Source organism: Puma concolor, chromosome E4 (genome assembly GCF_028749965.1).
Source record: "Puma concolor isolate L17-30 chromosome E4, mPumCon1.1.hap2, whole genome shotgun sequence".
Taxonomy (NCBI): domain Eukaryota; kingdom Metazoa; phylum Chordata; class Mammalia; order Carnivora; family Felidae; genus Puma; species Puma concolor.
In genome coordinates, this window is record NC_141683.1 from 58,014,193 (window position 1) to 58,038,317 (window position 24,125).

At 42.6% G+C, this 24,125-nt stretch overlaps 2 protein-coding genes across 15 annotated transcripts in view; one reads left to right on the forward strand and one right to left on the reverse strand.

Moving 5' to 3' along the window:
• Positions 1–17,249, forward strand: part of SCYL3 (SCY1 like pseudokinase 3) — a 43,041-nt gene extending 25,792 nt beyond the window's left edge. For all 10 annotated transcript variants that reach the window (XM_086693568.1, XM_086693570.1, XM_086693561.1 and 7 more), the window contains 4 exons: positions 557–741; positions 10,809–10,980; positions 15,409–16,103; positions 16,607–17,249. In XM_086693568.1, coding sequence (XP_086549694.1) covers positions 557–741; positions 10,809–10,980; positions 15,409–16,103; positions 16,607–16,666 — 1,112 coding nt within the window. In that variant the 3' untranslated portion in view covers positions 16,667–17,249. The remainder of the gene's footprint in view (positions 1–556; positions 742–10,808; positions 10,981–15,408; positions 16,104–16,606) is intronic.
• Positions 17,074–24,125, reverse strand: part of FIRRM (FIGNL1 interacting regulator of recombination and mitosis) — a 46,041-nt gene continuing 38,989 nt past the window's right edge. For 4 of the 5 annotated variants that reach the window (XM_086693557.1, XM_086693558.1, XM_025926308.2 and 1 more), the window contains 5 exons: positions 22,903–23,016; positions 21,017–21,121; positions 20,293–20,373; positions 19,243–19,362; positions 17,074–17,575 (listed from right to left, as the gene is read on the reverse strand). In XM_086693557.1, the coding sequence (XP_086549683.1) occupies positions 17,375–17,575; positions 19,243–19,362; positions 20,293–20,373; positions 21,017–21,121; positions 22,903–23,016 (621 nt within the window). In that variant the 3' untranslated portion in view covers positions 17,074–17,374. The remainder of the gene's footprint in view (positions 17,576–19,242; positions 19,363–20,292; positions 20,374–21,016; positions 21,122–22,902; positions 23,017–24,125) is intronic. The other variant, XM_086693556.1, reaches the window with a different exon arrangement.

Here is a 24,125-nt window from a genome sequence, read left to right on the forward strand (position 1 = left end):
TGCTTCTGAATCACCTGGTGACCTTTTTAAAAATGTGCCTGTATGGCCGATCCACTGATGGTGGGACAGCCGGGGCAGGACTATATATGTATTTATTTATTTGTAAAGGCCCCCACATGATTGTGACGGCGATCTCTGATCACCGCTACCATAACTGGCAGGAAGAGAGGACCGCCCGGCATCAAATCCCATTGTGACATTTAACACCTCCTGGTTCTGCAGATGAAATTGCAGCCACGGTCCTTGATCTACCCTAGTATATGAAATTCCTCACTGGTTAAACACAGATGTATAAAGAGTTACTGATTCAGGAGTCCCTTAAAATACGCAAGCTTTCTCTGTTGCAGGTTCAGCGTGGCACAGTATTTCACAAGGCAGAGCGTGTTTAAGGTCGTTGACCCTTGAGTAATCTGAGTCAACCAGAAAGGTGTCCTTTGCTTTGGGGCCTAGAATGTGTGGGAAGCTCTGGGCTCAGTTTCTAAATTATCCTTCATGCTCCTTTTGCTGAAATGAGCATTTGCTTCTTCACACGGAACCGCCTCTGATCGCGGGGTAGACAGCGCGCGGGGAGAAGTGCCTTGCCTGCTGTCGCCGGCCCTGTTCCGGTCGCGGGTGATCCCTGTGCTGCTGCAGCTGTTTGAGGTGCACGAGGAGCACGTGCGGATGGTGCTGCTGTCTCACCTGGAGGCCTACGTGGAGCACTTCACTCCGGAGCAGCTGAAGAAAGTCATCCTGCCACAGGTCAGAGACGGCCGGCGGGCGCGGGCTGGACGGCCGCTGCTAGTTTGGGGGCTGAAAGGAGGGGGCGGGTTCGCAGCACTGAGGTGATAGGTTAGGGGGTCGGGAGGCCCCCGTCGGGTTGAAAAGCTCCTCGGATACCCAGGGCTGAAATTCAGACTGCGTTCCCGTCCCATTCACATAGGCAGATCGATTAAGGTGTTTGGTCTTAAGCTGGGAAAAACCGTAGTTCTGTTTGCTAATTCTTTTGTTCGTTTGTTTTTTTAAGTTTATTTATTTATTTTGAGAGAGAGAGAGAGAGAGAGAGAGGGAGCACAAGCAGGGGAGGGGCAGAGAGAGAGGGAGAGACAATCCCAAGCAGGCTCTGCACTACCAGCACAGAGCCCGATGTGGAGCTCGAACTCACAAACTGTGAGATCGGGACCTGAGCTGAGGTCAAGAGACAGACGCTTAACCGGCTGAGCCGCCCAGGTGTGATTCCTTGGGGAAAGGACCAAGAACCCTTTGTGGATGTTTTGTGACAGAAAGTATACGTGTATACTTATAATTAAGTATAATTAAATACCATATACAATATGGTATAAATACCATATACCATATTTAATTATGGTATAATTGAATACCGTAAACAAATTAAAATATAACCGAGAGGAAGATGAGATTATTCCTACCAGTGGTTTTCAGACTGTCTATCAGCCTCTGGGGAACCAGGTAATGAGTCACCCACTCTGGGGCTCTGGTTTATGTCGGTTTGCCATGGCTGACCTAACAAATAACCACAAACTGCATGGCTTAAAGCCGTAGAAATTCTCTCCCGGGTCTGGAGGCCGGTCTGAACTCCAGGTGTCAGCTTGACTCCCGCCGGTCCCTGCTGTGTCTTGGCTCGTAACTCAGGCCCATCCACTTCGTGGGACTTAGGGCCCACTCTAACCCAGGGTGACCTCATTTTAAGGCCATATTCTGGGTTGCTGCAAACTTTTAGGAGATAATATTCGACTCAGTAGGAGTTCTTTATTTCTTTATTTTTTAAATTTATAGCCAAGTTAGCATATAGTGCAACAGTGATTTCAGGGGTAGATTCCTTAATGCCCCTGACCCATTTAGCCCATCCCCCCTCCCACAACCCCTGCAGCAACCCTCCGTTTGTTCTCCATATTTATGAGTCTCTTATGTTTTGTCCCCCTGCCTGTTTTTATATTAGTTTTGCTTCCCTTCCTGTATGTTCATCTGTTTTTTATCTTAAATCCCTTATATGAATGAAATCATATGATATTTGTCTTTTTCTGACTATTTCGCTTAGCATAATACTCTCTAGTTTCATCCACATAGTTGCAAATGGCAAGATTTCATTCTTTTTGATTGCCAGGTAATACTCCAGTATATGTATATACCACATCTTCTTTATCCATTCATCCATCGATGGACATTTGGGCACTTTCCATACTTTGGCTGTTGTCGATAGTGCTGCTGGGGGTGCCTGTGTCCCTTCGAAACAGCACACCTGTATCCCTTGGATAAATACCTAGTAGTGCAATTGCTGGGTCATAGGGTAGCTCTATTTTTAATTTTTTGAGGAACCTCCATACTGTTTTCCAGAGTGGCTGCATCAGTTTGCCTTCCCACCAGCAGTTCAAAAGAGATCCTCTTTCTCCGCATCCTCGCCAACATCTGTTGTTGCCTGAGTTGTTAATATTAGCCATTCTGACAGGTGTGAGGGGGTATCTCATGGTGGTTTTGATTTGTATTTCCCTGATGATGAGTGAAGTTGAGCATTTTTTCATGTGTCAGTTGGCCATCTGGATATCTTCTTTGGAGAAGTGCCTATTCATTTCTTTTGCCCATTTCTTCACTGGATTGTTTTTTGGGTGTTAAGTTTGATAAGTTCTTTATAGATTTTGGATACTAACCCTTTATCTGATACGTCATTTGCATATGTCTTCTCCCATTCTGTCAGTTGCCTTTCAGTTTTGCTGATTATTTCTTTCGCTGTGCAGAAGCTTTTTATTTTGATGAGGTCCCAGTAGTTCATTTTTGCTTTTGTTTCCCTTGCCTCCGGAGACGTGTTGAGTAAGAAGTTGCTGTGGCCAAGGTCCAAGAGGTTTCTCCTCTAGGATTTTGATGGCTTTCTGTCTTATGTTTAGGTTCTTTATCCATTTTGAGTTTATTTTCGTGTCTGGTGTGAGAAAGTGGTCCAGGTTCATTTTTCTGCATGTCGCTGTCCAGTTTCCCCAGCACCATTTGCTGAAGAGACTGTCTTTATTCCATTGGATATTCTTTCCTGCTTTGTCCAATATTAGTTGGCCACACATTTGATGGTCCGCTTGTGGGTTCTCTATTCTGTTCCATTGAGTTGAGTGTCTGTTTTTGTGCCAGTATCATACTGTCTCAATGATTGTAGCTTTGTAATACAGCTTGAAGTCTGGGCCTGTGATGCCTCCAGCTTCAGTTTTCTTTTTCAAGATTGCTTTGGCTATTCGGGTTTTTTCTGGTTCCATACAAATTTTAGCATTGTTTGTTCTAGCTCTGTGAAGAATGCTGGTGTTATTTTGAGAGGTATTGCATTGAATATGTAGATTGCTTTGGGTAGTATTGACACTTTAACGATATTTGTTCTTCCTATCCAGGAGCATGGAATCTTTTTCCATTTTTTTGTGTCTTCTTCAATTTCTTTCATAAGCTTTCTATAGTTTTCAGTATGTAGATTTTTCACCTCTTCGGTTAGATTTATTCCTAGGTATCTTAAGGGTTTTGGTGCAACTGTAAATGGGATCAATTCCTTGATTTCTCTTTCTGTTGCTTCATTCTTGGTGTATAGGAATGCAACCGATTTCTGCGCATTGATTTTATATCCTGCAACTTTGCTGAATATGGATCAGTTCTAGCAGTTTTTTGGTGGAATCTTAAGGGTTTTCCATATAGAGTATCATGTCACCTGCGAAGAGTTAAAGTTTGACTTCCTTCTGGCCAATTTGGATGCCTTTTATTCCTTTGTGTTCTCTGATTGCTGAGGCTAAGACTTCCAGTACTATGTTGAATAACAGTGGTGAGAGTGGACATCCCTGTCTTGTTCCTAACCTTAAGGGAAAAGTTCTCAGTTTCTCTTCCCATTGAGGATGATATTAGCGTTGGGTTTTTCATATATGGCATTTATGATCTTGAGGTATGATCCTTCTGTCCCTACTTTCTTGAGGGTTTTTATCAAGAAAGGATGCTATATTTTGTTGAATGCTTTCTCTGCATCTATTGAGAGGATCATGTGGTTATTGTCCTTTCTTTTATTGATGTGATGTATCACATTGATTGTTTTGCAAATATTGAACCAGCCCTGCATCCCAGGTATAAATCCCAATTGGTCGTGGTAAATAATTTTTTATTGTATTGTTGGATCCGGTTGGCTAATACCTTGTTGAGGATTTTTGCATCCATGTTCATCAGGGAAATTGGTCTGTAGTTCTCCTTTTTAGTGGGGTCTTTGTCTGGTTTTGGAATCAAGGTAATGCTGGCTCCATAGAAAAAGTTTGGAAGTTTTCCTTCCATTTCTATTTTTTTGGAACAGCTTCAAGAGAGTAGGTGTTAACTCTTCTTTAAATGTTTGGTAGGATTCCCTTGGAAAGCCATCTGGCCCCGGACTCTTGTTTTTTGGGAGATTTTTGATTACTAATTCGATTTCCTGACTGGTTATGGGTCTGTTCACATTTTCTATTTCTTCCTGTTTCAGTTTTGGTAGTGTATATATTTCTAGGAATTTGTTCATTTCTTCCAGATTGCCCATTTTATTGGTGTATAATTGCTCATAATATTCTGTTATTGTTTGTATTTCTGCTGTGTTAGTTGTGATCTCTCCTCTTTCATTCTTGATTTTATTTATTTGGTTCCTTTTTCTTTTTGATCAAACTGGCTAGGGGTTTATCAATTTTGTTAATTTTTTTAAAGAACCAGCTCCTGGTTTCATTGATCTGGTCTGTTTTTTGTTTGTTTTGTTTTCTTTTTCGATAACATTGATTTCTGTTCTAATCTTTATTATTTCCCGTCTTCTACTGGTTTTGGGTTTTATTTACTGTTCTTTTTCTAGCTCTTTTAGGTGTAAGGTTAGTTTGTGTATCTGAGACCTTTCTTCCTTCTTTAGGAAGGCCTGGATTGCTATATGCTACCCTCTTCTGACCGCCTTTGCTGTGTCCCAGAGGTTTTGGGCTGTGGTGTTACCATGTTCATTGGCTTCCATGTACTTTTTTAATTTCCTCTTCAACTTCTTGGTTAGCCCATTCATTCTTTAGTAGCATGTTCTTTAGTCTCCAAGTATTTGTTATCTTTCCACATTTTTTCTTGTGGTTGATTTCAAGTTTCATAGCGTTGTGGTCTGAAAATATGTATGGTATGATGTCGATCTTTTTGTATTTGTTGAGGCTGAAATGTGTCCCAGTATGTGGTCTATTCTGCAGAACGTTCCATGTGCACTGGAGAAGAATGTGTATTCCACTGCTTTAGGATGAAATGTTCTGAATATATCTGTTAAGTCCATCTGGTCCAGTGTGTCATTCAAAGCCATTATTTCCTTTTTGATTTTCTGTTTAGATTAGCTGTCCATTGTTGTAAGTGGGGTATTGAAGTCCCCTATTTTTATGGTATTATTATGAATGAGTTTATGTTTGTGATTAATTGATTTATGTATTTGTTTGCTTCCACATTTGGAGCATAAATGTTTACAATTGTTAGATCTTGGTGGATAGGCTCCTTGATGATATAATGCCCTTCTTCATTTCTTGTTACAGTCTTTATTTTAATGTCTAGATTTTCTGATATAAGTGTGGCTACTCCAGCTTTCTTTTGGCGACCATTAGCATGATAGATGGTTCTCTATCCCCTTACTTTCAATCTGAAGGTGTCTTTAGGTCTAAAGTGGGTGTCTTGTAAACAGCATATAGATGGGTCTTGTTTTCTTATCCATTCTGTTACCCTATGTCTTTTGATTGGAGCATTTAGTCCACTGACGTTTAGAGTGAGTACTGAAAGATATGAACTTATTGCCATTATCTTGTGTTCAGAGTTGGAGTTTCTGGTGGTGTTCTCTAGTCCTTTCTAGTCTGTTGTTTTTGGTCTTTTTGGTTTGTTTGTTTGTTTTTGTTTTTTGTTTCATCTTTTTTCCCTTCAAAAATGCTCCTCAAAATTTCTTGCAGGGCTGGTTTAGTGGTCACAAACTCCTTTAATATTTGTTTGTCTGGGACATGTTTTATCTCTCCTATTTTTTTTTTTTTTTTTTTTTTAATTTTTTTTTTTCAACGTTTATTTATTTTTGGGACAGAGAGAGACAGAGCATGAACGGGGGAGGAGCAGAGAGAGAGGGAGACACAGAATCGGAAACAGGCTCCAGGCTCTGAGCCATCAGCCCAGAGCCCGACACGGGGCTCGAACTCACGGACCGCAAGATCGTGACCTGGCTGAAGTCGGACGCTTAACCGACTGCGCCACCCAGGCGCCCCAAGAATTCTTTATCCAACAAGGCTGTCAGTCAAAATAGGAGAGATAAGGGGCGCCTGGGTGGCGCAGTCGGTTAAGCGTCCGACTTCAGCCAGGTCACGATCTTGCGGTCCGTGAGTTCGAGCCCCGTGTCGGGCTCTGGGCTGATGGCTCAGAGCCTGGAGCCTGTTTCCGATTCTGTGTCTCCCTCTCTCTCTGCTCCTCCCCCGTTCATGCTCTGTCTCTCTCTGTCCCAAAAATAAATAAACGTTGAAAAAAAAAATTTTTTTTTAAAAAAAAGAATTCTTGGCTGCATATTTTTCCAATTCAGCACATTGAATATATCCTGCCATTCCTCTCTGGCCTGCCTAGTTTTTGTGGATAGGTCTGCTGCAAACCTGATCTGTCTTCCCTTGTAAGTTAAGGACTTTTTTTTCCCTTGCTGCTTTCATGATTCTTTCCTTGTCTGAGTATTTTGTGAATTTGATTATGATATGCCTTGTTGATGGTTAGTTTTTTGTTGAATCTAATGGGAGCCCTTTGTGTTTCCTGGATTTTGATGTCTGTGTCTTTCCCCAGTTTAGGAAAGTTTTCCTCTATGATTTGCTCACATAAACCTTGTACCTAATTCTCTAATTCTTAAATTTTGCTTTTTTGCCTTAGTCTCCCTCTTTTTTCTGCTTCATTGTTCTCCATAAGTTTGTCCTCTATATCACTGATTCTCTGCTCTACTTCATCCATCCTTGCCACCGTGGCAACCATTCAAGATTGCAGCTCAGTTATAGCATTTTTTGTTTCATCCTGACTAGCTTTTACTGCTGTTATCTCTGCAGAAAGGGATTCTAATCTGTTTTCAACCCCAGCTAGTATTCTTATTATCGTGATTCTAAATTCTGGTTCAGACATCTTGCTGGTATCTTTGTTGATTAAGTCCCTGGTTGTCATTTCTTCCTATTCTTTCTTTTGGGGTAAATTCCTTCATTTCATCATTTTGAAGGAAGAAAAGGAATCAGTAAAAAAAATTTTTTTAAGTAAAAACAACACAAAAAAATCAAATAATGCTAGATCCTAAGTGTATTTTGGTCTGGTTGTTTAAAGGAGCTTGGTAGATTCAAGAAAAAAGGAAAAGAAAAGAAAAAGGAAAAAAGAAAACAAAAGGAAAACGTTTGAAAATTAGATATAATGAATACAGTGAAATAGAATAAAATGAAATGATGGAAGTAAAATAGAATTTAAAAAATTTTAAAAAACGTAGTAGGAAAAAGTTAAAAATCTTTTTAATAAAAATGGAAAACAAAAATGTTTTGTCTTTATTCAAAAATAAAAAAAATTGAATAGATGGATCAGTGAACAGACTGAAATATGATTGAAATTACATCCGTTTCCCCTAAAAGTCAAACAATGAAGTTTGTAGTGCATAAACTAAGCAGGCGGAGAGATTCTTGTTGTTCCTCAAATGTGCGGTTGCCTTTTGAGCAGGGCTTAGTGTAACAGCTCCATTCTCCACTAGGTAGCACTGCTTCACTTACTGGGGAGGATTGTTTTGGCGCACGTAGGCATGTATGCGCATGTGCGGGTGAGATGAAAATGGCATAACCCAGCTACCCGGTCTCACCCTGTCTCTAGTATCAGAACTCTGTGTTCTTCCCGACTGGCATTCAAGCCTCATTTGTCTCCAACTTCTGTCCACTCCCCGCTTTTATACTGTTCTTGACCAAGCCATCAGGCTGCCAAGCAGCACCTCCTCCTGAGTTTTATCTCAGATGGTGGCTGTGTTTCCCATCCCCTCACTTCTGAGGGACTTTGGCTTTGACCTGTTCCTGACCCTCTGGGGGAGGGTCTCACCAAGCAGTGGCCGGGTGCCCACCTGCCCCAGAAAAAGTTCACGTGATTGTGTAGCAGCGTTTCAGTGATTATGGAAAATCACAACGCACATCTGGCACCAGGCTTCCCCCTTATCATCCTTGTTCCAGTGAATGTGGTTCTTCAGGGTCCGGTGGCACCTTTGCCTGTGTGGGGGCCACACAGCCTCTACCAAATGTCCTCCCAGCAGGGGAACCACCTCTCCTTCTGTGGCCCGTGGCATCCTCAGGCCACACACTCTGCCCCTGGGGATTCGCCCTTCCCACCACAGCACCGCCAGGTATTGAGCTGTGGAGCCTCAGACTCTGCGCTCCCCCTTTTTAGAGCCTCAATGGAATTTAAACCCTCTCCTTTCTCCCCTTTTTTGTTCAGTCCCTTGTGTACTCTTCCTCTTCTCTCCACAAGCAAAAACAGCTCCCTGCCCTCTGCGGCTTCTCTCTCCCCCAGCTCACCTCTCTGCACCATGTACCTGCTGAGTTTTGTGGTTCAGGTTGTGTGTATCGTTTTGTTAACCCTCAAATCGGTTTTCTACATGTGCAAGATGTTTAGTGTTAATCTGGCTGCATTTCAGGGACAAGAGACACAAAAAAAACTTTCCTTGCTGTTCCGTCATCTTGGCCCCTCCCTCAGTATGAGGTTTTAACAGATTTTGTCAGCCATGTGGTATCTTTCAAATAATTTGTTTTCCTATGAGATTAATTTATTTATAAATTATTTGTAAGGCCTGGTTTTATGCCAGGTCTTGTACAAAGGTCCTGGGGCCATAGGGGTATATAACACACCTTGCTTTCAAGGAGCTGGGAGGTGGGAAAGATAGGTGTTTGTCACCTGTTGCTGTACAACCACCCCAAAACTTAGTACCTAAAACATTTTTTATTTAAAAAAATTTTTTTTAACATTTACTCATTTTTGAGAGGGAGAGACAGAGCATGAGCAGGGGAATGGCAGAGAGAGAGGGAAACACAGAATACAAAGCAGGCTCCAGGCTCTGAGCTGTCAGCACAGAGCCTGACGTGGGGCTGGAACTCATGAACCATGAGATCATGACCTGAGCTGAAGTCGGATGCGTAACCGACTGAGCCATGCACGTGCCCCAAAAGTCATTTTTTTTCTCGGAATTCTTTGCATTGACTGGGCTCAGGTTGGGAATTCTGTTGCTCCACATGATGTCAGCTGATGAGCAGTCCCCTGGGGCCCATTGAGGCCAACGCACGCAAAACGGTTCCTTGACACCTTGAAGGGGATGGCTGGGCCTCTCTCTCCACGTGGTCTCAGGATGTCTCGGGGCCTCTGTTCCCCTTCGTCCCATCTCCAGCGAGGGAGGTGGACTCCTTACAGGGCTGCCTGGGGCTACCAGAAGTGCCAGGGCAGCCTTCTGGAGGCATAGGTTAGGAGTGGACAGTGTCACTTCTGTTATGTTCTCCTGGTTCGAGCGAGTCACAGAAGTCAGCTGAGGTTCATTAAGAGTGGGTTTGCATAGGGCATGGATACTGGGGGACCACGGGGGCCTGGCGGGCTTTAGGGTCAAGCAGCACAACATGGCACTTGGTGCTTCCATTTGCAGCAGTAATTGTTACCCTGATGTAGTTGTCTCTGAACATATAGACGAGGGACGAAGCATCCTCCCTCTGAGAGGAGTCCTCCTACGTCTCAGAATTGGCCCTGAGCTGAGGTCAAAGAATGTGTAGGTTTTCAGTGTGTGAAAGACCGTGAAGACTCTTACTGGAGTTCTGTCCTATGTAGGGGAATAGCTTGGCCGATTTTTATGCGCTAGAAAGTTCCTTTTGGTAGTAGTGTGGAAGATGGACTGTAGGAGGGGAGAAGAGGTAGGAGGCTGTTAGAATAGTCCAGCTAAGAGAAGGCAATGTGTGGGGGACATATGACAGTGGTCATGGGAGAGGGACATATAAAGGGTAGAAGGGTAGGACGCAGCTGCTCACGAGAGAGGAGAGGCTTGAGGATGACTGAGGTTTGTGGCTTGGGTGGTTTGTTATTGTACAGTTAGCCTACTTGATGGAATTCTCATCATTTGTGAAAGAAACACTTTATTTGTACAGCTTTGTTCTGAGAACGTGCCTGATTTGTTAGCATTGGACCTGAACATCATCTTAGTCTTGTTGGAAGTCTGGATCTTAGATAAATGAGGAAACTAGAAACTAGAAAAATTAAACGATTGGTCAGTCTAGGTGTCTGCAGTTAGCCCCTCTGCCACAGTTACGGACTCTTGTCACTCGGCGTCTTTTGATTGGAGCATTTAGATTCTCCCAAGAATTTGGAAAATCCTCTACAGCAATACTACCCTGAACACCCCGTCTTAGCCGATCTGACACTGAGCAGAGTCAGGCCTGGTTGGTATTTGCTGGAGTCCTCCTGGGAGTACTGGGTGCTGTCGGCTTAAGAGACTGGAGATCTCCAGAGCACTCAGCTGCCTTTGTTCTGGGGCGGGAGCTGACAGGCATCATGAACAAGCCTAGAACCTTTCATAGCAATTCAACACAGTAATTTTATGCGATTTCCAATAGATTTATTTTTGCTTTTATTGTGTTTTCTACAACGTGTGGGTCTGTGATTGATTGGGAGGGGGACCTATTGGGCCTTGCCCACCAGTAGTTTGACAGCTGCCGACTCGGAGCACGCGTGTAAGAAATGAAGTCATCTGAACAAGCGCGGTCTGATTGCAGCCCAGGTGCTGGTTTATGGGGAAAAAGACAGGCCGTGTGGTCGTGTGCACTTACCACCTGATTTACTCCTAGGTCTTGCTGGGCCTGCGTGATACCAGTGATTCCATTGTGGCAATTACTCTTCATAGCCTAGCAGTGCTGGTGTCCTTACTTGGACCAGAGGTGGTTGTGGGAGGTGAAAGAACCAAGATCTTCAAACGCACAGCCCCAAGTTTTACTAAAATGGTGGACCTTTCCCCAGAAGGTAAGAATGATTAAATGGGCTTTTTATTTTAAATATTGTTGTTTTAATGAAATTTTTAACATTATACAAGTAAGGCAGGTGGGTTGTCTTCAGTCAGAGGATAGAAACAACTGTAAAGAAAGCATAATTTCCCTCTCCCGGTTCCTTCTGGGTGTATAAGGTAATCAATTTTAATAGTTTAGTGGGAATCTTTTCTTCCTTTTCTTAGGCCCATAAAGATACACAGGTATCTGTGTATACACACACACACCCACGTATCAGATTTTTTAACAAAACAATGAGAAAATACTGTGCCCAATTCTACAACTTAATTTTTTCGTGTAGTGCCTTTTCGGGGACTCATCTCCAGGTCAGTATGTAGAAATGTCACTTTTTTGACAGCTGCCTAATATTTCATTGAATATATTTCATTTAGTGATTTCCCTGTTGATGGATATTGCTTTCATTTCTGGATTTTTAGCCACTGCATTGCTGCAGTCGATGTCCTTGTACTTGTATCTTGATGTAGTTTGCCTTTTATTGCTAGAGGATAAGGTCCCACAAGTAGACTTACTGGGTCAAAGAATATATTTAAAATTTTCTGGATACTCTCTGTCAGTTTCTAAAGGTTGTAGCAGCTCTTAACAACACTAGATGTTTAAGTCCTTTTGATTTTGATGGCCTCTTAGGTAAGTAGCTGTTGACTTTTAAGAACTTCAAGAAATACTTATTTCTGGCATATTCCAATTGGATATTACATGGCACGTAGCAATAATTGCTGGTCTTTATAGGTTGTAAAAAGTCAAGAATAAAAATTTTGTATCAACGGCATTGCTTCTTTGCTCCTTGATACAACCCTGAATAGGATGGTGACCTTGTTAGGAAACACGGATCTCCGATTCAGTTCTCACGGATGGTGAATTAGCACAGAAACCGTTACAGTAGAAAAGAACTATCAGATAGACTTTTCTCTAATTCTCATGCCAGGAGAATTTTTTATTTTATTTTATTTTATTTTATTTTATTTTATTTTATTTTATTTTATTTATTTTTTAATTTTTTTATTATTTTTTTAATTTTTTTAATTTTTTTTATTATTTTTTTAATTTTTTAATTCAAATCCAAGTTAGTTAACATATGGTATAATGATAATTTCAGGAAGAGAATTTAGTGATTCATCACTTACATAGAACACCCAGTGCTCATCCCAACAAGTGCCATCCTTCATGCCCATCACCCATTTAGCCCCTCCCCCCACCCAACACCCTGGCAGCAACCCTGTTTGTTCTCTGTATTGAAGAGTCTCTAATGGTTTGTCTCCCTTTCTGTTTTTATCTTATTTTTCCTTCCCTTCCCTATGTTCATCTGTTTTATTTCTTAAATTCCACGAGTGGAATCATAGGATATTTGCCTTTCTCTGACTTATTTCACTTAGCATACTTTAGTTCCAAAAAGATTTCATTCTTTTGATCGCTGAGTAATATTCCGTTGTATATATTTACTACACCTTCTTTATCCATTCATCAGTCGATAGACATTTAAGACTCTTCCCGTACTTTGGCCATTGTCGATAGCGCTGCTGTAAACATGGAGGTGCATGTGCCCCTTTGAGTCAGCATTTTTGTGTCTTTTGGATAAATAACCTAGTAGTGCAGGTGCTGGATTGTAGGGTGGTTCTATTTTCAGCTTTTTGAGGCACCTCCACACTGTTTTCCAGAGCACTGCACCAGTTTGCATTCCCACTAGTGGTGCAAGAGGGCTTCCCCTTTCTCCGCATCCTCGCCAACATCTGTTGTTTCCGGAGTTGTTCATTTTAGCCATTCTGACAGGGGGGAGGTGGTGTCTCCTTGTGGTTCCAGGAGGGTTTTTAAAGCAACGCTGGCTTCCTCAGGTTTTGATAGGTCCAACTCTTCTTGGTGCTGATGAAATCATTGTCAGTCAGGAACTCGAAGAGGGTGACGAAGCTGCTCCCTCACTGACTAGGATATGTTTGGAGCACGTTGAGTGAATGGAGTCTGTGTGGTACCAGGTAGTTTTGTTTTGTTTTTTGTTTTCAAGCAGAGTACACCAAACAGCAAATGAGAGATTTATTTTATTTCATACCAGAGGAATCTGTAGGGGAGGAAGGGTTTTGGGATGCAGTTTTGGGATAAGGCTGGGGGCATCAGTCTCTGAGGGCAGCTTTGTTGCATGTTGAGTCCCCACTCCAATCTGTTTTATTTATTGGATGCAGTTTCCTAATTGTGGACTTTCTATAAACTGTTGACCTATAATCTTAGTAAGAAACCAAAAAGGCACCAAAGTAGAACAGATGAATTTTTTTTTTTTAATTTTTTTTTAACATTTTACTTATTTTTGAGACAGGGAGAGACAGAGCATGAACAGGGGAGGGTCAGAGAGAGGGAGACACAGAATCCGAACCAGGCTCCAGGCTCTGAGCTGTCAGCACAGAGCCCGACACGGGGCTAGAACTCACAGACCGTGAGATCATGACCTGAGCCGAAGTCGGCCACTTAACTGACTGAGCCACCCAGGTGCCCCGGGATGAATTTTTATTAAAATAGATTTTTCTAAAGACTTTCAGTGACTTAGCTAAGCTCTTCATCCATGATGGCTGCCGAGCCCTGGTGACTGCCTGCATTTCATTTTTTGACGCATTTCAAGTTTACAGTTAAGAGTGGACCTTCTTCTGAACAACATGGGGGAATGCTGGGGAGGAGCATGTCCATAGGAGGGTACCCTTGGACTTTTTTTTTTCCCTCCTTCTCCCTTGCAGTTTACCTATATGGTCAGACTTAAGAATATGGGATAATAGATTTATGAAAAGGGAAGAGAATTGGAGAAGGGAACATTGGTAAGAGACACTGGTAGGCCCTCGCGGGGAGGATGGTAAGCAGAAGCAAGCAAGAAGGTGCTGGGCTTGTAGAGGTCAGACCCTGCAGGGCCCGGCAGGCCTCACTGTGATGACTTACCCCAGGCCCTTCCAGGAAGAGGAGGTACTAAGCCAAAAATTTTGCTGGAAACTTTTTGACCAATGTCCACTGTGGAGTATGAACTTTTAGGTAAACTGTTAAAGACAGCATTTTCTGGAAACAACTTTTTTCCCCAATTGGAAGTTAAATGTCTATAGCATAAAATTTACCAATTTTAACTGTCTAGTTTTGTAGCGTTAAGTACATTCACGCTGGCGTTCTTGTACTCTCGGACTTTTATTCTTAGTAGAATCAATTATGGTTTTAAATCACCAAAGTGTTCAAGAGCCGTTAACTCTTATAAGCAGGTATCCTAAAGGTTCTGTCTAATCCAGCTTCTCAGCTAGCTCTTGAATCCTTTCGAGTCCCTTACCGCCACTTAGACACTCAGCCCGTCCGTAAACACCCGGAGGACAGGCGTCCATTCCGTAACAGGTGTTTCTTCAGATATTTGAAGATGCTCTCTTCCTGCAACTTCTCTTTTGTCTGTGTTAAATACACCCATTTCTCTTAACTGTTGCCCACCTACCCTGTTAGAACAAGAAGCAATTTCTTAGCCCTTTTACTTTGGGGAGTTTTTATGTATCTTTATACTGTCCCATGTACGTCGTCATCTGTAGCCAGCAGGCTCAGATGCGCCAATCTTGGAGAACCCCTCCTCTGGGGTTTTTCTGGCAGCACGCCCAGCAGCAAGAAGCATGTGCAGAGCGATTGTTCCAATACTCTTACACAGACAGGGAGAAATACTCCATTTATGTAGCTTTTCCACTGTTTGGATGAATGTTTTCCTGAGTATTAAGTTTTAAATTCTGAAAATTAAGGGCACCTTGGGAATACTGAGGCTGATTCCTCGTATCACTTCGGACTTTGTAGTCAGCTGGGGTCTCATCTGCTTTTCCTGGACTACAGGGTACCTACCGACCGTTTCTTCGTGACTGGTGAGGAGAGCTGGTGACGGGTCTTCGGTGCAGCATTCTCCAAATTGGGTCCGAGGAGGACAGTTTTGTTAGATGGCAGTAGGTTTTCTGTGAGAGACAGAGTGGCGTGGTTACGTTTGGGAAAGCGTTAGGAGTAGCGTCCGGCCGCGTTGCACCAGACTCCACGGCTTTGCCCACGTTTGAGAAATCTCTTTAAAATGAGGGTATGTCCGGTTGAGCACATGACACTTTTTGGGGGTGACACTGCCTGGCTTAGAACCTTTCTCTGTTTATAGACAGTTAGCCAACAAACGTTGAACATCTGGGAAAGGATCGGACGCTCCGCCTGCTGCTTGGTGTGCTTCCCTCAGAGTTCAGGTTAAGCATTTGAGTAACTCAGTTCTGTTACGTTCTGTGGGGATTCTTTTGTAGCTACAGTTTAGTAGCCTGGATATTTCTATGAAATGAGAGCCAGACCTTGTGTGCGTGTTAACCTTTTCCTAAATATATGGCTTGCTCTTAACATTTTATGAGGGTAACTTTTGTACTTACCCCCACAGGTGATCAATATTCTCAGCCTATCAAATTCCCCATGAACGGACTCTCCGATGTGAAAAGTACCTCAGGAGACCGTGAAAACTTCCCATCAAGTTCTAAGAAGTCTGAGGAGTGGCCCGACTGGAGCGAGCCGGAGGAGCCTGAAAACAAAGCTGTCAGCATACAGATTGGTCCCGCGGAACCCCGCGATGCCTCCACATCCCCGCTCCCTAACTTGAACACGGAGGAGGCGTCATGGGATGACTTTGAGCCCAGCAGCTTAGACAGTGAAACAAACGCAGGAGGAGGAGTCCCCGTTGTGAGACCTGGGGCCGCAGGGGGACCTGAGCCCATTCCTGCCTTGTTTTCACTCACTGAAGAGCCCAAGCCTTCGAAACCCGGCCTGTGCCAGAAGGCCGGTCTTGCGCCAAGCAGGGATGACCCGGGCCACACCGAGCCCCCAAAAGTGTCACCAGAAGGACGCCTTAAGGTTCCATCTGAACTGGGTTTAGGAGAGGAGTTCACCATTCAAGTGAAAAAGAAGCCAGTACGAGATCCCGAGTTGGACTGGTTTGCGGATATGATCCCAGAAATTAAGCCTTCGGCTGCTATTCTCATTTTGCCTGAACTGAGGACAGAAATGATGGTTTCCGGCAAGGATGACGTCCCACCAGTGATGCAGTTTTCCTCGAAATTCGCTGCAGCAGACCTTACCGAGGTGAGGATCGGTAAATCGCGTCGCTAGCGTCAGGGTGTCCTCGTCCGTGCCGGTTGCCCGGTCTCGTTTGTCACGCCTGCCGTTTTCCCAGGGAGGGAAGCGACTGACGCGCTCAGCTGCTTAAAATGAGGATACGGGCAGTTCCTGTACCCGAGGGCTTTCCTTCCCTAGAAGGATGTAGCGTGCTCAGCAAAGTGTTTAACTGGCCACTGGTTATGACCAGGATAATCTCTTTATGGGCAGAGGGATTAAGCCAAGAATAGGGTGTCTTCAGATTGATTTTGGATTGATACGGACCTCGGGAGGTTATCTTACAAAGCTGCGGCTTTATGATTCTGGAACCAAAGCGATCCTCCCCTCAGCTTCCTGTTCACAGGGAGGGAGGGAGTGTACTGAGCACGAGGAAGTCTGTTCTGGCGTCGAAAGGCAAGCGTTAGGCTCCTTTCGATTCGGAAATGACTGGTTTCAGCAGGCTGCCCTTGGTTTGCTTTATCTTGCTGCAGGGAGAGTCCGAAGGCTGGGGAGACGAAGGGGAGCTGAACTGGGAAGATCACAACTGGTGACAACGGGCGGAACTTTAAGGCAAAGGGTTTCTTTAAAAAATCCAACTAATACCTCAAAAGCGGGCTCTGCAGACCGGAAAACCCAGAAGCACCGTTTTCCCCACCTGTGCCAACTGAAGCGTGAGCTCCCGAGTGGCGGTCGGCGCCCCGGCACCGGTCCTGTGGAGGGGCCTGAGCGCGTCTGCCTGAGGCCAGTTTCTGTGAAGGGCAAGCAGCCGTGGAAAGGTTGAATTTACTGCTTGTTTTCCAGGACAATTCCAGAGGTAAAGAAAATAAATACAAAAATTCAAGCTGATTAGCTTAATTCTGTGCCATTTCTTTAACAGAAGAGTAAGCTTTACTACGAGATACAACTTACTGAAAAAGTTTTAGCTATAAAGTATATAAATGATTTTAGATTGCTGAGGTTTCCTTAGGCAGCTTATTTATTTGTTTACAGATGTACGAGTGAGGGGCCCTGTGGGGACCTGGGCAGTTCCTGACTGTTCCACATGTATCACGTTGTACCAAAGCTCTTCATGAGAAACCTCCCCCCTTGACCTGTTCTCTAAATAAATGTCCAATAAAGACTATTTTCGCTAGATTCAACTTTACAAAAGTTGTTTTATATGTGCTAGAAAACGCATAGTTCCATCAGTGCATTCATTTACAAAACACAGAGCAGGCTGACAAAGATGACTGGGGGGGGGGGGGGGTGGCCCAGTCCGTTCAGGGGCCACCTGAGAGTACAAGTCGTTTTAGCCTATCCATCCTTTCTTGGAGCATCTCCAGTTTCACTACAAGCCAGTCTGGAGCAGGAGACTTCTGGAGTAACAGTTCCACCGCCTCCAAGGCCACGGACGCCGCCTGTAGTGCTGACCCGCACTCTTCTTCCGCAGGGAGCTCACGACGGGCTCTTTTTGCGCAAGGCTGGCAAATGAGAAAAACCTGCGATAAGTAATGCCATGATACCCATCTCAAAGATGATAAAGAACTTTCTTTCTGGAGTTCTGAAACTGTCAAGTTTTATGTGCTAATTTTATTTAGTCATTGGTTCACCAGGGGAGGAGGGAACCACCACCCCTGCAATCACCTAGAAAACTCTGGGAAGGCATTTCTGGTTAGTTCCACCAACATTAGGGCCCAAGGAAAGTAAGAGAAACGCCTGCCCCATCCAGTCATTTCCAGTGAGTTTCTTTGGGATTATCTTGCAATCTGTCCTGACAAAAAAGCCCCAAGTATGAATTTTCTAAATGGTTCCAGTTTACTTTTTAATGCTAAGTTTATAAATGAGGAGCGCTGTGGTCTTTCGGAAACTTTTACGGCCAATTCCAGAAACCGTCAGGCTTTTAGCATCACCGCACTGGGGTGGGAACTGGGGCTGAGCCACCTTTTGTGATCACGGCCTTCCTAAGGAAGGTCATAATAAATTCGAGAGAGAAAAAAAAAAAACATGCACAAGCAGGGGAAGGGCAGAGAGAGAAATCCCAAGCAGACTCCGTCAGTGCAGAGCCCAATGTGGGGCTTGAACTCACAAACCATGAGGTCGTGACCTGAGCCAAAACCAAGAGTCGGACATCCAACTGAGTCATCCAGGGCCCCATGGTCATAATAAATTCTTGGGGGCTTATTTACACTGATATGTAACTTTCAGGCTTGAAATCTGTAAAACTAAGTCTTTCCTGAAAACTAGTTATAAACAAACTTTTCTTTTTACAAAAGTTACAACTAAACTCACCAGAATATCGTTCATTTGGACTGCGATTCTATATACATGTGTGTATCAGTGCTCAAAACAATATTCTGAATATCCTTAGGGGTATCAGATTTCTGCCTTTTAATAGGTAGATGTGATTTCTAGACACTGCCCAGAATTATCCGGCTGGGTTGATGAATGAAACAAGGGATCAGCCTAAGCATTTTGGAAGGTGAGTTCATTGGTTTTCCATGGTTCAGAAACTACTGTTTGTCACTTCACTGATAACAAATACAGAACTTTCCCAAAAGTTACTACAAACAATTGAAAGTCCTGTTGAAAGAGTAGGGATAGTATGATGTTAAAACTTATTTGCAAGGGTGCCTGGGAGGCTCAATTTGGTTATATGTCCGACTCTTGGTTTCGGCTCAGGTCATGATCTCACAGTTCGTGGGTTCAAACCCCACACCAGGCTCTGTGCTGACAGTGTGGAGCCTGCTAGGAAAGAAGAAATGTGATTTTTAAAAGAGCAGCTACTGTAAAACAGAATTTTACATTTCTAGATCTATTTGATTATATTTTAAAAATATTTTTGAGAGAGAGAGAGAGAGAGAGCGCTTGAGAGGGAGAGGGACAGAGAAAGAGAGGGAGACATAGGATCTAAAGCAGTCTCCAGGCTCTGAGCTGTCAGCACAGAGCCAATGGGGGCTCAAACCCACAAACTGTGAGATCATGACTTGAGCCAAAGTTGGTCGCTTAACCGACTAAGCCACCCAGGTGCCCCGATGTGATATTTTGATATTCAATAGGCCAGGAACCATCCTGTTTTTTTTTTTTCACTTTTATCAGTAAGAAGGGCAGAATTTCTCTTAAAGCTTGACCCATACTATAAAGTCCATACCTGTAAAGATGACCGCTTTGCTTCTTCTACAGCGACGTTAGCAAAGCGTTCCCAGAAAATGGCTTTTTCCTGTTTCACACGTTCCACCCTGGCAGCCGTGGTTTCATCTACAAACCCAGTCTGCCACAAATCGTGAAAAATCAAGTAAACACCAAGCATTCTCTAACAGAAAATGCTGTGATATTCAGAAAATGAGAAGATGCCGTGCATGTGTGTGTAAGCACCCAGTATTAAACTATTCTGGCTTAGCCTGTGAGCTAGGCAGGTTTTGGAAGGTGGACTCATCTGTAAATGCACCATCTTCGTGTGATTTGGATAAAATCACTCTCCAGTGTTCTCCTTCCCTACAGAAAAGCCAAAGTGTCTTCTTTCCAGGAAAAACTGATAGTCTGCGAACCTTCATTGTACAGGGTGAGAAACTGGTAAAAACAACATGTACGCACATACTTCACCAGCTGATGTGTGAGGTATACGTGCGTATAAACAGCCACATGGCCCAGTTTAATAATGGGCGTAGTACAAAAAAAAAAATCAGTAGTTGAGCATAATGCACTTTCTCTGGTCTTCTAAAATCCGTGGCTTAATGTTCTGCTGGTGTTGCAATTAGCCCCTTATGCCCCAGAACTGCCCCCATAGAAGTTCCAAGGTGTGCACAGACATGGGAGCCAAATGACTCAACAGTTGGGTTCTAACTATTAAAAACAGCTTTAGAAATGTCACAGTTTGGAAAACTAGGTCTTTGTTGGCGCAGGAAAGCCGTGTAAAATTCTACGTAAATGAGAGGAGTAAACGCGGCCTCTCAGGCTCCCGGTTCTCCATGCGAATCTAGGAGGGTAACGTTCGGGGTCCCTCGGTCCTCTCACTGCCTGAACTCACAGCGACTCCGCCCGGTCTCTGACCTGTCATCTGGCCCTGGCTGTTTAACTTGTGTCACCCGTGTGCTGAGCACTATGAACAATTTAAGAAGATACTTAAGTCGGTTACAATCATACAATTTTAAAAAATGACGAAATATGTGATCCCACTATTTTGATCTACATAAATAAATACCTTCTCCAGAAAGGATACAACTTTGTTCTTGGTTTCTTCGGAACTGAGACACTGTGGGACTATCTCTTCATGATTTGTTCCCTATCAAAAGATTGATAAACGAGATCGATTTTAATATATTTCAACAACTTGCAAAGACAAATACATGAGTTTTAAGAGCAACTTAAGAATGCATTTTAAAAGAAAACTATCCGAGGACACTCAGAAGACCATCAGCTCACAGTCCCTTCAGGGCGCCTCAGGACAACGCAGCGTTCTGCACGGGCACGGCACTGTGAGCTTTAGTCACCTCTGCCCGGTCTCTGGGCCCCTTATGAGCACAGGCGTGACTGCACAGCGACAGGCAAGAAGGCTCACCTTCTCCATGGACCTGAGCTCGCGGGGCTCTGTGTTTATCTCCCTAACTCCTACGATAGTTTGAGATGAAACGTGTTACTCATTTCAAACTCAGAAATACTGTCTGGAAGACAGTGTCCGAGTTAGTAGGCCTGGTCTGAATGCTCGGTTCTGGTTGTTACCACCCTTGACCTTAGGAAAGTCCCTTCATTTCTCTATGCTTCATTTTTAGATCCTGTAAAATAGATCGTTAGCAATACTTCCTCCAGCAGAAAATTTTAATGACCAAGATCAAAAGTAGCTCAATAAATGTTTCTAGAACATTTTAGAATATTGCAAATATTAAACTGTTTTGGAGGTCACTATGATAGGTTGGTCTTATAATTACCTGGGCAAACTGAGTAAACGCCTCTAACGTATGTTGTTCTAGGATCCAGTTCCTGTCAGCTAACAGTAAGGCAAAAATAGAAGATAGGTTGGGCAGAATTTTGTCCTACAAAGAGAACCAAACCTTATTAGAGGAAAATCTCAGTAGAGTACATTCACTCTTCTTTATTTATTTTGAGAGAGAGCACGAGTGAGCAGGGGAGGGGTAGAAGGGAGGGGAGAGAGAGAATCCCAAGCAGGCTCCATGCTGTCAGCAGGAAGCCCGATGAACTGTGAGATCATGACCTGAGCCAAAATCAAGAGTCAGACACTTAACCAACTGCACCATCCAGGTCCTCCAATATTCACTATTCTTAATGTCAGGTTTCCTTAATTCTGTCCCCGTTAGGTCATGTCACTCCTTTGTTCAAATGCTTCCAACAGCTTCTCATTTCCTTCGGAGTAAAGGCTGAAGTCCTTACAATGGCCCGGAAAGCCCCACTACCGGTGTGTTAGCTCTACTGGCTTCCCTCCATGTATCAGACACGCTCTCAAGAGGGATCAGGCTTACGATTTCCCCTGAGTGCAGGACGCTTCCCCCAGATACCCGCATGGCTTGCTCTCTCAGCTTCAGGATTTTACTCACAGCTCACCTCGGTGAGGACACCACTGCCAATAACCCGTTTAAAACTGTACCACATACACATTCTCTCTTTCCCACCCTTACTTTCTTTCTCTCCAGAGCACATACAATATTTCATATGCTACATCACTCCTTCTTAGTTGCCTTCCGACAGGCTGAGGGTGGATATTTATTAGTTTGTTCATTAATGAATCCCCAGTGATTAAAACAGCACCTGACACACAGCAAAAACTGAGCAATATTTTTCTTGAATAAAATGTCATCTCCTGGCTTTAAAGGCTCTTATATGCTGATCAATCCACAAATTTTTCAGGCCTTTGCTCTGGGGAATATATAATTTCTGCTAATAAACCATTTGTTCCACAGCATCTGGGCCCATCAGGGTGCATACCTATTCATGAATGAGACAGTATTTCGGAATTTATCTTATGCTAAAAAGACAGCTCGAATGCAAACATCTTTGGATACTTCTGTCCAGAGTTTAAAAGAAGCTGTCAATATCTACCTTTCTCTCATGAAACATAACCTTGTGTGTGAAAACAGTATGATACCATTTACTTGTGAGCAAATAAGAGCCCTTTAGAAACTAGCCAGTTAAATGTTTCTATTGCAAAGATTTTAATATCTACTGAGATAACATCCATCATATTTTTGCTCCAATTACATGACAAGGTTGTCATCACCCATGGACGTGAAAAAAGCCAACTATCTAGACTGACCACAGTAATAAGGAAGGCAAAATTCAGTTCAGGAGGTTGTATCTGGAAATGAAGTAGTATATTGTCAGACCCCTGCAGTATAATTTATACGTAAATATCCATTTGCCAATTATATATACTTTGCAACATTTTAAAAACATGGTCTTAACAAGTTCTTTTTCATGGATATAAAACCAAGAGTATATACAGTTTGATAAATTACCCAATTTCCTCATTATATACTATTCCCTAGAAGACAAATGTCTGCCTTCCTCAGAGACGTTGTGTACTAAAGGCCAACTGGAATGAGACTCTCAGGCTACCGCCAACTCTAAATTATCTGTATGTCAAAATGTATTTTTCTAAAAAGAAAAAAACTTACAATGAGTTCTATTTTGACAAAGTCATCCTCTCTTCACAAAATACATCCCCCCCCAACTTTCATTGTCAACAATCCACAGAATTTCAGACAGAAATCAGAAGCCTGAAAATTTTACTAATTCTTACAGAGATTTTGTTAACAAAAGAATTAAAGAATTTGGGGAACAAAAGCATGAAGAATATTACCTGGATAGCTTGAGGTATAAAAAAATTTCCCAGAGAAGATACAAAATCAAGCACTGCCAAACAAACATGGTCAGGAGGCTCTAATTTAAGCAGTGAGGTCTGCAAAGTTACTACCTAAAGTGGCAAAGACCAAAGAACAGTTAGAAATGAAAACAAGTATTTTGTAGAGACCTAATGAGTAAGATTTTGATGGATGTGTGGAAGGGAAAACACAACAAAACCCAAAACAGCTGAACACTCAACAAAGCCTACACTTCACAAGTGGAATTTGAAGAAAAACAAATGCCTGACCCAATTATTACAGTATTCATCCTCCCAATTGCTGTTAAAAATAAAAAAGTATCTTCCTGAAAAACTACATACCAGTGCTCTCCTTTCAAATCCTTAATAGTTGTTCTGTATTATAAATTATGGTGACGGAAATTCATTATTTAAAGCAGGGATCGGCAAACTTTCTACGAAGGGCCAGGTGGTAAATACTTTAGGCTTTGTAGGTAGTATGTTCCCTGCTGCATACTCCTTGTTTTTTTTTTGTTTTTTAGTTTTTATTTTACAAACCTTTAAAAATGTAAAAATCATCCTTAGCTCTTGTCCTATAAACAGGAAGCCATAGTTTGCCAATCCCTGGTTTAAAGGAACACAGAGATAAAGTCTCCTATAAAAGAAGCAACACCTAAATGAACAATTTACTTATGCTGAAATTTTAGAACTTTAGTCATGTGGGTTTTTTAAAGGTAGACACAATTCTATCAAAATTATCCATATTTGATTTTTCAAAAAAGATTAGAAACTTCAGAATCCACAAAGTCTGAGTCAATGATTTTACTGTATTCTCATTCTCTGTAATTTAGTTAATCCATGTTATGCATATAGAATTTGTAATTTACTTACTATAATACATATATACATATATTTAATATAATACATATACATATGTACATATATACACATATACATACACATATACATATTATGCATATATAAATATGTAATTTAAAACTGCACCTCATTAGTATGTATTTGTTAATGTCAAGTTGTGAATGTGCACAACCACTAACCAAGCTACTAAAAAACAAAGTGTTAGTAGTTCTGCTTTCCAGCATATACGGTCCTGTGATAAGCTATTATTCCTTCCATCCTCCTCCAAGGAATGATTAGTTTTACCTCGTAACTGTTTATTTCTTAATGTGCCTGTAAGCTTAAGCCAACTCTCGATTTGGGGG